The sequence below is a fragment of the Haematobia irritans genome, chromosome 4 (assembly GCF_050003625.1).
Source record: "Haematobia irritans isolate KBUSLIRL chromosome 4, ASM5000362v1, whole genome shotgun sequence".
NCBI classification, from domain to species: domain Eukaryota; kingdom Metazoa; phylum Arthropoda; class Insecta; order Diptera; family Muscidae; genus Haematobia; species Haematobia irritans.
The window spans coordinates 48,477,357-48,490,626 of record NC_134400.1 but is presented as its reverse complement, the minus strand read 5'-3'; the positions used below and the strand labels follow the sequence as shown (position 1 = coordinate 48,490,626).

Sequence of the window (13,270 nt, the reverse complement as noted above, 5' to 3'; positions counted from 1 at the left end):
TTTTTAATTAAAACAAAAATTAATCACAAACATTAATAGTATCAATTAATTTTTTAATTGGATCAATTTATTTTTAATTGACCTTCAATTAATTTTTTAATTGATACTATCATTTCTGTGATTGAAGACATTTCAATTAAAAAATTAATTGGATTAATTAATTTCGTGATTGAATCAGAAAAAAAAAATGTTGGTGTGTATCTTAACGATTTTGATAATGATGAATGAAAATATATATTCGTATATTTGTGATTATAGTTCCCTTAATTTTATCTCCACAAATTTTAAGCCATATATTCTATGCAGACCCCATCTCATGCCATGATCACGTGACTTCCAATTGTATGGACCGAAAAGTTGACTGCTTGGACTACATTGATAGAACCACCAAGGACCTCCATAGAGCTGAGCACAATTTCCATTGTTGGCATTATCATTATCTCGATCTTTGGTTGTAAATTTTTCACCCACATGGTGTCTGAGTGAATCCTCAACTTGTCCACTAAAGGCACCCAGTTCCTTTAAAATATATCCCTCTTCTTCACTGCCAATGACAATATTATCATAACGGGCATATCTTTCTAGATTATCGGAAAACTTTAATCTGATGAAGAGCTCGTGAGCAGTACCATTTGAAGTAATTTTGTGCAGCACCTCAAGACCTAGAAAAAATTCAGAATTTGTATTGCCAAAGCCATGTTTATATTCATTCCAGGTGCGATTGAAATCAATAGAGCCATCTAGTCTTCGAAGGATTATAGTCCAATTCGATTTATTTTCCATTGAGCCATTATCCCATAGGGCCTTTATTTGTTCATCTTGCCTAAAAATGTGGTGGTTAGTGAAAGCAAAAGACTTTATGTATTTATAAAATATCCCTAAATACCTTTTATGATATTTTTCGGATTCATTTACAATTTTGTCCAGTGATGTTTTTTGTCCTTCCAAAGCCTTTGAGATATCTGTTTTGAAGGCTTTAATTTCATTGTTAAACTGTGAATTCATGCGTTCAAATCTAAAATAAAATATATATGTTTTTTAGTTAGATGTATATTTAAAAGGTAACTAAACGTACATAGCTTAATATACTCTTGAATATTCTTAATGTTTTTAAATACTTTTTATTTTAAATATATATAAAAAAGGAAATTATTTACAATAAATTACTTTTTAATAAAAAGTATCCCTGTAGGGGAAATTATGGAATATTTTATATTTAATGAAAGTTTAAAGTGGCTGATATGTACGACAACCTTCTTCAGGTTGCTATTATTTCTAAATAGCTCGACGATTTTATTGCTTATAAGCTTATAAAAGCATTTTGATCTATTGCATGCAGAAATAAAGTTATTTGTGATGGAATTCAATCGTGATAGTGTAATTGCTTTATATTTGGCTGAAAAATCACAAGTGGCAATCGCTGGAGCCCTCCAGCACATGAATAAATCTTTTGTTTCTCGTACCATTGCTCTTTACAGTAATACTGGCAGTGTTGCATCTCTTCCAAAAAATTGACGGAAAAGCTGTAGCAGCACCCGAAATGATACGAAAACTGAAGGCAAGATCGCAGTGAAAGACAACATGCTCATGAGCTGAACAAATTGCAGAAACGGATGAAGTACATATTGAAAAATGAGCTTGAACTAAAATCATTTAAGTTCCAAAAAGTGCAAGAGCACAAAAACCAGTTAGAAATAGCCAAGCAGTTGCTTTGCTTACACGAAAGTGTCGTGTTACTGAATTTGGTTTTTTCCGATAGGAAGCTATTTGAAATTGGGCAGTTTGTGAACAAACAAAATTACTTGCTAAAGAAATCAGAGGAAAATTGTATCTTTCGCTTCGCCATAGTTAGCCAATTCTAAAATTTGATGCTATTATTTTAGTTATTTGGGGACCAAATTTCAACCGGATGGGATGAAATTATCACCTACTGGAAGCACAGGAAGTCAAATTTTGGGATCAGTTTATAAGGTGGTTATATATAATTATAGTTCGATATGGACCAATTTTTGCATGGTTGTTAGAGGCTTTATACCAACATCATGTACCAAATTTCAACCGGATCTGATGAAATTGGCTCCTCCAAGAGGCTCCGCAAGCCAAATCTGCACGCACAAAAATAATTCTTTCTTCCCAAACGAAATTTTAGACAAACAAAGTTCGTTTCTAATTTGCTTTTCGCTGTAAGGAAGTTTATTTGGAAGAAAAGTATATACTGTTTGTGATAAACGTTTACTCTTTTCCAGGATGTAAAAACAATTTCATAAAGACTAATTCAAAAACAATCTTTTCTGGCTAATTGCATTTTCCCTCACATATTTCTCACTTCCACGAGGTTTTTTAGTTCTTAGTGCCTTTTTCTGTAATACAAACAATGTAGAAGAAATTATACGATTTTATAAATTTTTAAAATTTTACCTTCCGCCTGGACGGAAAATCGAACCGCGGACCATGCAATTTGTAAGCCAGCACACTATCCACTGAGCTACGTAGCTGTTATTGTCATCAATAGCAAACATTTAGTTGGGCACCGTGGAGCAGTGGTTGCTACGTCCGCCTTGCATGCCAAGGGTCGTGGGTTCGAGCCCTGCTTCGACCGAACTCCAAAAAGTTTTTTTTTGTTTTTTTTTTACATATATTCCAGATATGTTCGAAAGATTCCGAAAAGTGTTCAACATTACATACTACTATATTAAATTTTTACTATGAACTGTAAAATCTGTCTTATTAAAGACTTAAAGTCAGAAAAGAACAGTGCTTGATATAAACGAAATGAACTGTGTTATTGGTTCAAAAATATTTTTTTATTGAAAAAATAAAAATTTTTTAACAAACGAATTTTTTTGGTGATAAAAGTTTAAAATTTTCGAAGAAATTCAAAAAACTCTAACAAAAGAAAAACGTTTTCGGTACACGTTTTCCAAACGTTTTTGTTCTTTACGTGTGGAGATAGGTTTATATGGGGGCTATACGTAAATGTAATCCATTTGTTAGTGCGTTTTCAACAGATGGAGGGGTATCGTTAGATCGACTCAGAATTTCACCACGACCCAGAATACTTTATGGGGTCTCAGACCGGTATTTCGATGTGTTACAAACAGAATGACAAAGTTAATATTCCCCCCATCCTTTGGTGGAGGATATACAAATATAGCACTATGCTGAATTGCATATCAGCCACTCTGTAAATGCACACCTACCGATACAAATTAAATGTATAATATTTCATTATGGACCTAAATACCCCTGATTTGTTTAATTTCACACAAATCTTGTGAAAATGGCCGTTTCTATGCCCTCAAGCAGTCAAATTGGGAAGGTATTTTTCACATCTATTTGTGGACTCAAAACAGCACTACAATCGGAATTTAAGGCACGTCGGATAAAAATTCCTGCCTCGGTCTATGTGGGGGCTATTCAAGAACATGGATCGAACTTTTGGGTCTTTTATTCATGCATAAAACTGTATGTTATGTGATATAAAATAGAATGCGATGAGCCATAAACTATCATGTTTAAGAGCAGGTAAAATAAAGAGTTATGACATAATAAAAGTAAAAAACTTCCATAGGGACCCTACCCACCTATCGGAGAGTTAAAATTAATCACAAAATAACTAAAAATTGGGATAAAGTTCAAATAAACAATTGATTGTGTCAATTAAAAAATTTAGTAGATTAACGGCCATTTTCATGTAGCTCCGTTAACTGCCAGTTAACAGAAAGTAAATTGCAAATATCTTCTCTCCGGTTAACTTTAACTGAAAAATTTTCGTCAGTTAAGTTCCTAACTGGCCTATGGAATATAAAGACAAGACGACAGCTTCGTCCATAATACGGTTTAAAAGTTCGTTAGCTAACGTAGCACTAACGGAGCTTCATGAAAATGATAGTAAAAACAATAAAATTTTTAAATTGAATCAAATGAACAATATAGTGGAAATTTTTTTAATCAAAGATATTTTTAACATTTTATTAAATCTGTAATTGATATTGTTATTGTCGTGATTGAATCTAACAACATTATTTTCTGTGTAGGTATAATTTGCAGAAACAAAGTAATAAAATTAATCCAACACAAAAAAAAAAAATACAAATCATTGTAACCCCCATTTTCATGAAGCTCCGTTGGTGCTACGTTAGCTAACGAACTTTTAAACCGCACTATGGACATATCTCTCACCTTACATAACAGGATGGCCAAGTTTTTGCTTCCACCGTATTTTTTCCCTTCAGAAAACAGTATTTTATCAAAACACTTTTTCACAATAAGAAAAGTTGCTTCACAAAAGACGCTCTATTTCACAAACTAATTGACTTACAGACGTCAAATTTTGACACGAATCATTTGAAGGTTGGTACTATATAAAAACAAGTATATACGGCCGTAAGTTCGGCCAGGCCGAAGCTTATGTACCCTCCATCAGGGATTGCGTAGAAACTTCTTCTAAACACTGCCATCCAGAATCGAATTACATAAGTTGCGGTAACGATTGCCGATGGCAAGGTATCTTAAAACCTCCTAACACCATCTTCTAAATTGTATGTAAGTCCATACGTGGTATATATTAAATCAAAAAACATCGATCCAATACGTATATAAATCAGTTTGACAAAGAAGACATAAAATTTTGACAAAATTTTCTACAGAAATAAAATTTTAAAAAAATTTTCTATAGAAATTAAATTTTCACAAAATTTTCTATAGAAATAAAAATTTTGACAAAATTTTCTATAGAAAGAAAATTTTGACTCTAGTGGCAACCATGATTATGAACCGATATGCACCAATTTTTGTGTGATTGGACCAATTTTGGTATCGTTGTTAGCGACCATATACTAACACCACGTTCCTAATTTGAACCGGATCGGATGAATTTTGCTCCTCCACGAGGCTCCGGAGGTCAAATCTGGAGAACGTTTTATATGGGGGCTATATATAATTATGGACCGATATGGACCAATTCTGGCATGGTTGTTAAAGATCATATACTAACACCATGTTCCAAATTACAACCGGATTGGATGAAATTTGGAGACTTCGCAAGCCAAATCTGGGGATCGGTTTATATGGGGTCTATATATAATTATGAACCGATGTGGACCAATTTTTGCATGGTTATTAGAGACCATATACCAACACCATGTACCAAATTTCAGCCGGATCGGATGAAATTTGCTTCTCTTTTAGGCTCCGCAAGCCAAATCTGGGGATCGGCTTATATGGGGGCTATATATAATTAAGGACCGATGTGGACCAATTTTTGCATGGTTGTTAGAGACCATATACCAACACCACGTACCAAATTTCAGCCGGATCGGATGAAATATGCTTCTCTTAGAGGCTCCACAAGCCAAATCTGGGGATCGGTTTATATGGGGGCTATATATAATTATTGACCGATGTGAACCAATTTTTGCACGGTTGTTAGAGACCATATACCAACACCATGTACCAAATTTCAGCCGGATCGCATGAAATTTGCCTCTCTTTTAGGCTCCGCAAGCCAAATCTGGGGATCGGTTTATATGGGGGCTATATATAATTATGGACCGATGTGGACCAATTTTTGCACGGTTGTTAGAGACCATATACCAACACCACGTACCAAATTTCAGCCGGATCGGATGAAATATGCTTCTCTTAGAGGCTCCACCATCCAAATCTGGGGATCGGTTTATATGGGGGCTATATATAATTATTGACCGATGTGAACCAATTTTTGCACGGTTGTTAGAGACCATATACCAACACCATGTACCAAATTTCAGCCGGATCGGATGAAATTTGCCTCTCTTTTAGGCTCCGCAAGCCAAATCTGGGGATCGGTTTATATGGGGGCTATATATAATTAAGGACCGATGTGGACCAATTTTTGCACGGTTGTTAGAGACCATATACCAACACCACGTACCAAATTTCAGCCGGATCGGATGAAATATGCTTCTCTTAGAGGCTCCACAAGCCAAATCTGGAGATCGGTTTATATGGGGGCTATATATAATTAAGGACCGATATGGACCAATTTTTGCACGGTTGTTAGAGACCATATACCAACACCATGTACCAAATTTCAGCCGGATCGGATGAAATTTGCTTCTCTTTTAGGCTCTGCAAGCCAAATCTGGGGATCGGTTTATATGGGGGCTATATATAATTATGGACCGATGTGGACCAATTTTTGCATGGTTGTTAGAGACTGTATACCAACACCATATACCAAATTTCAACCGGATCGGATGAAATATGCTTCTGTTAGAGGCTCCACAAGCCAAATCTGAGGGTCCCTTTATATGGGGGCTATACGTAAAAGTGGACCGATATGGCCCATTTTCAATACCATCCGACCTACATCGATAACAACTACTTGTGCCAAGTTTCAAGGCGATAGCTTGTTTCGTTCGGAAGTTAGCGTGATTTCAACAGTCGGACGGACGGACGGACGGACGGACGGACATGCTAAGATCGACTCAGAATTTCACCACGACCCAGAATATATATACTTTATGGGGTCTTAGAGCAATATTTCGATGTGTTACAAACGGAATGACAAAGTTAATATACCCCCATCCTATGATGGAGGGTATAATAATATGCATTTAATACTAGCGACGCCATCTATGTGTCAGACCGGGGACTTATCAGCCAACCTGTTATGTCAGTTAAGAACGCAACTACAGAATTTTTTTCAGTTAACGTTAACCGGAGAGAAGATATTGACAGTTTATTTTCAGTTAACTGGCAGTTAAAGTCTAATAGAGCTACATGAAAATGGCTGTAAATATCGGTTATTTTGGGCATTTTTGGTTTAAATTATTGAAATTATATTCACCTCTTATTAAGATCTGTTTGAATTTCATCTTTGTGATGATCCACTGCAGTCGATATGTCAATTTTGAATTTGAAGACATCTACAGATGTTTCATTTATTCGTGCATATAATTCAGTAAATCTGAAATAGTAAAACATTTTACGTTAGATAAAATAATAATGTAACCTGTTTCAAAAACTCATTTAAATGACGGAATTATACAAAATGTTTTCCTACAGTTAATATCATCGAAGGAGTTATGTTGGAATCTAAATTAAGTCCCCCGAAGTCTTTGAAGAAATCCTTCTTCCAAATTAAATTTTCGCACCAATTATCTCCAAAACATCAATTTCACATAACTTCTTAGTCCTGTCTATACTATATTGCTATAACTGCATAATTACCTTTCATTAAGGGCTACGAATTTTGATTGGAGTTTATTCGTTTCCTCTACCAGATTGTGTAGTTGGTGGAATATTTGTTGTACAATAAACACATGATCAGTTCCATCACTTAGGTCCTTCGATAGAAAAAGTTAGTGGTTTAGAAACATAAGTTGCATTTGCATTATATATCTTACATAATAGTCTTTAATTTTGTCTTCAGAATTCACAAAATGGGTAAAACATAAAATTATGAAAATTATGCAAATTCCCATGTTTATAGTTTGACTCTTATTTCAACACTGAATTCTTCATATGTTTTGGAATTTCTTATCATAAAGAAATTTAATTGTTTCGAATGACGAGGTCGTCATTTAGTAATAATGTTGATACTGGGGGGAATTTTTGCATAAATGATTGCAAATGGGAAGTACCACGATAATTATTCCATTCGCACATTTCTCTTCATGCGAAAAGATATTTTAAGCCAAGACTATTTTCTTTGGGCATAAAAAATTAGATAATTTTGCAAAAATAATAAATAAATAAAAATAAGAAAAGCCTAAAATAGGGCGGGGGCGACTATATTATCCCAGCAATGTTGATTTTGGGACTAGTACCAACGAACTCATCTAATCCTACTCACTATACTAATACTAACAGCTCACTCATATATATATTTTTCGTTAGTGAACCCACCAAAGTTTTGCTTTACCATCAGATTTCTGCCTCGTGTTTTTCGAAGCACGATCTGATTTTTATGTCATATCGTTTTCAGGTCCGGAGGAAACAGACAACGTATACCTTTATATCCATTTAGAAGCCTTGGCTTCGTCGGTAAATTGGGATTTAATGAACGGTATGGTATCCGTGGATGAACAACTCGTTTTTCTGCAGGGTAATATTAAATGCCTTCAGGACACGGTATTGCCTTTGAAGACAAAGAGGGTCTCCTCGAATTCAAAGCCATGGTTCAACGATGAGGCCCGGTTAGCGATAAGGGAACGGGACTTAGCCTTTTCGAGATGGAAACGGTTAAAAACTCTTCTTTGCGGGAGGAATTTCGTGTGCTTAGGAAACGAGCGAATATCGTGATAAAACGAGCTAAGACACGTTATTTTTACGACGGATTCTCCTCGGCTTTGGGATCGAAACATAAATGGAGGATAATACGGGAGATTGGAATAGGCAAGGACTTATGTAGCGATCAAGTTCTTGACGTCGATGAACTTAATCGTAAATTTATTGACATTCCGAACGTTCCAATCGGGCCGATTTTTATGATTTTGATATTGACACATTGGATTTTGGTACGAATGATAGCGGATTTGAATTTTCTTGTATTGATTCAGGTGATGTTGTGCATAGTTTCACTCTTGTGAAATCGAATGCTGTTGGTTACGCTAACTTCCGAACGAAACAAGCTATCGACTTGAAACTTGGCACAAGTAGTTGTTATTGATGTAGGTTAGGTTAGGTTAAGTTAGGTGGCAGCCCGATGTATCAGGCTCACTTAGACTGTTCAGTCCATTGTGATACCACATTGGTGAATTTCTCTCTTATCAATGAGTGCTGCCCGATTCCATGTTAAGCTCAATGACAAGGGACCTCATTTTTATAGTCATTTTTATAACCGAACGGCGTTCCACATTGCAGTGAAACCACTTAGAGAAGCTTTGAAACCCTCAGAAATGTCACCAGCATTACTGAGGTGGGATAATCCACCGCTGAAAAACTTGTTGGTGTTCGGTCGAAGCAGGAATCGAACCCACGACCTTGTGTATGCAAGGCGGGCATGCTAACCATTGCACCACGGTGGCTCCCTATTATTGATGTAGGTCGGATGGTATTGCAAATGGGCCATATCGGTCCACTTTTACGTATAGCCCCCATATAGACGGACCCCCGAATTTGGCTTGCAGACTCTATAAGAGAAGCAAATTTCATCCGATCCGGCTAAAATTTGGTACATAGTGTTGGTATATGGTCTCTAACAACCATGCAAAAATTGGTCCACATCGGTCCATAATTATATATAGCCCCCATATAAACCGATCCCCCGATTTGGCTTTCGGAGCCCCTAAGAGAAGCAAATTTCATCCAATCCGGCTGAAATTGGGTACATGGTGTGGTTGTTATGGTCTTTAACAACCATGCAAAAATTGGTCCACATCGGCCCATAATTATATTTAGCCCCCATATAAACCGATCCCCAGATTTGGCTTGCGGAGCCTCTAAGAGAAGAAAATTTCATCCGATCCGGGTGAAATTTGGTACATGGTGTTAGTATATTGTCTCTAATATCTATGCAAAAATTGGTCCACATCGGTCAATAATTATATATAGCCCCCATATAAACCGATCCCCCGATTTGGCTTGCGGAGCCTCTAAGAGAAGCAAATTTCATCCGATCCGGCTGAAATTTAGTACATGGTGTTAGTATATGGTCTCTAATGACCATGCAAAAATTGGTCCACATCGGTGTATAACTATATATAGCCCCCATATAAACCGGTCACCAGATTTGACCTCCGGAGCGTCTTGGAAGACCAAAATTCATCTGATTCAGTTTATATTTGGTACGTGGTGTTAGTATATGGTATCCAACAACCATGCAGGAATTGGTTCATATCAGTCTATAATTATATATAAGCCCCATACAAACCGATCCCCAGATATGACCTCCGGTGCCTTTTGGAGAAGCAAAATTCATCCGATCTGGTTTAAATTTGGTACGTGGTGGTAGTATATGATATTTAACAACCATGCCAAAAATGGTCCATATCAGTCCATAACCATATATAGCCACCATATAAACCGATCCCGAGATTTGGTTTTGGAGCCTCTTGGAGGACCAAATTTCATCCGAGTCAGTAGAAATTTGGTACATTGTGCTAGTATATGGCCGTTAACAACTATCGGTCATATAGTTATATATAGCCCTCAGATAAATCGATCCCCAATCACACAAAAATTGGTCCATATCAAGTTCATAATTATATATAGCCCCCATATAAGCGACCCCCATATTTCAATTCTGGCTCCCTACGTACCGTGCATATCGATTCGTAATTATTTGTAGACTTACCTACACATACCTTTTTTGTCTAATATATACCGCGTATAGACTAACAAACAATTTAGAAAATGATGTTAAGAAGTTTTATGATACCACAACCCAATTAATTCGATTGTGGATGACAGTCTTTCGTATAAGTTTCTACGCAATCCATGGTGGAGGGTACATAAGATTCGGCCTGGCCGAACTTACGGCCGTATATACTTGTTTTTGTTTATTTATTTTATTGTTTATTTACATGTTTAACGTGGTTATTTTTTGTTTTACCCTATTTTATACACCATTCAATTTTACTTATATTTTTGTAATTTTTATATCAATTTAACTTGAATCATATATTTTTTGTTTTAATTTAACTATTACCTTTTTTATATATTTTCTTTCAATTATTTTTTTCTTTTCCATTTTTATACCCTTCACCACTACTGTGGTACAGGGTATAATAAGTTTGTGTATTTGTATGTAACGCCAAGAAGGAGTAATCATAGACCAACCTTTTAGTATACGGATCGGCTTAGAATTAAATTCTGAGTCGATTTAGCGATGTCCGTCCGTCTGTCCGTCTGTCTGTCTGTCTGTCTGTCTGTCCGTCTGTCTGTTGATGTATTTTTGTGTGCAAAGTACAGCTCGCAGGTTTAGTCCGATTGTCCTAAAATTTTGTATAGGGTCCTGTTTCGGCTCAAAGACGATCCCTATTGATTTTGGAAAAAATCGGTTCAGATTTAGATATAGCTGCCATATATATTTTTCACCGATCTGGTCATAATTGGCGTGTATATCAACCGATCTTCCTCAAATTCCGTACATCCGAATATTTTATGGGTCTCGAAAAACTTGCAAAATATCAGGCAAATCGGTTCAGATTTAGATATAGCTCCCATATATAGCTTTCGGCCGATTTACACTCATTTGCCCACAGAGGCCAATTTTTAACTCCGATTTAGTTGAAATGTTGCACAGGGAGTAGAATTAGCATTGTAACTATGCGTGCCAAATTTGGGTGAAATCGGTTCAGATTTGGATATATCTCCCATATATATCTTTCGCCCGATATGGACTAATACGGTCCCAAAAGCTAGAGTTTTACCCCAATTTGGTTGAAATTTTGCACAGGGAGTAGAATTAGCATTGTAGCTATGCGTGACAAATTTTGTTGAAATCGGTTCAGATTTAGATATAGCTCCCATATATAGCTTTCGCCCGATTTACACTCATATGACCACCGAGGCCAATTTTTTGGTCCGATTTAGTTGAAATTTTGCACAGGGAGTAGAATTAGCATTGTAGATATGCGTGCCAAATTTGGTTGAAATCGGTTCAGATTTAGATATATCTCCCATATATAGCTTTCGCCCGATTTACACTCATATGACCACAGAGGCCAATTTTTAACTCCGATTTAGTTGAAATTTTGCACAGAGAGTAGAATTAGCATTTTTGCTATGCGTGCCAAATTTGGTTGAAATCGGTTTAGATTTAGATATAGCTCCCATATATATGTTTTTCTGATTTCGACAAAAATGGTCAAAATACCAAAATTTTCCTTGTAAAATCGCCACTGCTTAGTCGAAAAGTCGTAAAAATGACTCTAATTTTCCTAAACTTCTAATACATATATATCGAGCGATAAATCATAAATAAACTTTTGCAAAGTTTCCTTAAAATTGCTTCAGATTTAAATGTTTCCCATACCCTTCACCACTACTGTGGTACAGGTTATAATAATTTTGTGCATTTGTATGTAACGCCAAGAAGGAAAAGTCTGAGACCCATCGTTTAGTATACCGAACGTCTTAGAATTAAATTCTGAGTCGATTTAGCGATGCCCGTCTGTCTGTTGATGTATTTTTGTATGCAAAGTACAGCTCGCAGTTTTAGTCCGATTGTCCTAAAATTTGGTATAGAGTCCTGTTTCGGCTCAAAGACGATCCCTATTGATTTTGGAAAAAATCGGTTCAGATTTAGATATAGCTGCCATATATATTTTTCACCGATCTGGTCATAATTGGCGTGTATATCAACCGATCTTCCTCAAATTCCGTACATCCGAATATTTTATGAGTCTCGAAAAACTTGCAAAATATCAGCCAAATCGGTTCAGATTTAGATATAGCTCCCATATATAGCTTTCGCCCGATTTACACTCATTTGCCCACAGAGGCCAATTTTTTGCTCCGATTTAGTTGAAATTTTGCACAGGGAGTAGAATAGCATTGTAGCTATGCGTGTCAAATTTGGTTGAAATCGGTTCAGATTTAGATATAGCTCCCATATATAGCTTTCGCCCGATTTACACTCAAATGACCACAGAGGCCAATTTTTAACTCCGATTTAGTTGAAATTTTGCACAGGGAGTAGAATTAGCATTATAGCTATGCGTGCAAAATTTGGTTGAAATCGGTTCAGATTTAGATATATCTTCCATATATAGCTTTCGCCCGATTTACACTCATATGACCACAGAGGCCAATTTTTAACTCCGATTTAGTTGAAATTTTGCATAAGGAGTAGAATTAGCGTTGTAACTATGCGTGCCAAATTTGCTTGAAATCGGTTCAGATTTAGATATATCTCCCATATAAAGCTTTCGCCCGATTTACTCTCATATGACCACAGAGGCCAATTTTTAACTCCGATTTAGTTGAAATTTTGCACAGGGAGTAGAATTAGCATTGTAGCTATGCGTGCCAAATTTGGTTGAAATCGGTTCAGATTTAGATATAGCTCCCATATATATGTTTTTCTCATTTCGACAAAAATGGTCAAAATACCAAAATTTTCCTTGTAAAATCGCCACTGCTTAGTCGAAAAGTTGTAAAAATGACTCTAATTTTCCTAAACTTCTAATACAAATATATCGAGCGATAAATCATAAATAAACTTTTTCGAAGTTTCCTTAAAATTGCTTCAGATTTAAACGTTTCCCATATTTTTTTACTAACATTGTGTTCCACCCTAGTGCATTAGCCGACTTAAATTTTGAGTCTATAGATTTTG

At 36.0% G+C, this 13,270-nt stretch overlaps 1 protein-coding gene across 2 annotated transcripts in view; it reads right to left on the bottom strand.

The window, feature by feature from the left end:
- Positions 1-209: 209 nt before the first annotated feature.
- LOC142233842 (ryncolin-1-like) overlaps positions 210-13,270 on the bottom strand; it is a 168,938-nt gene continuing 155,877 nt past the window's right edge. The window contains exons 1-5 of one of the 2 annotated variants that reach the window (XM_075304904.1): positions 7,392-7,559; positions 7,216-7,331; positions 6,833-6,952; positions 887-1,015; positions 210-823 (exon numbers count right to left, since the gene is read on the bottom strand). In XM_075304904.1, the coding sequence (XP_075161019.1) occupies positions 253-823; positions 887-1,015; positions 6,833-6,952; positions 7,216-7,331; positions 7,392-7,469 (1,014 nt within the window). In that variant the 5' untranslated portion in view covers positions 7,470-7,559 and the 3' untranslated portion in view covers positions 210-252. Of the gene's footprint in view, positions 824-886; positions 1,016-6,832; positions 6,953-7,215; positions 7,332-7,391; positions 7,560-13,270 lie in introns of those variants that run through there. The other variant, XM_075304905.1, reaches the window with a different exon arrangement.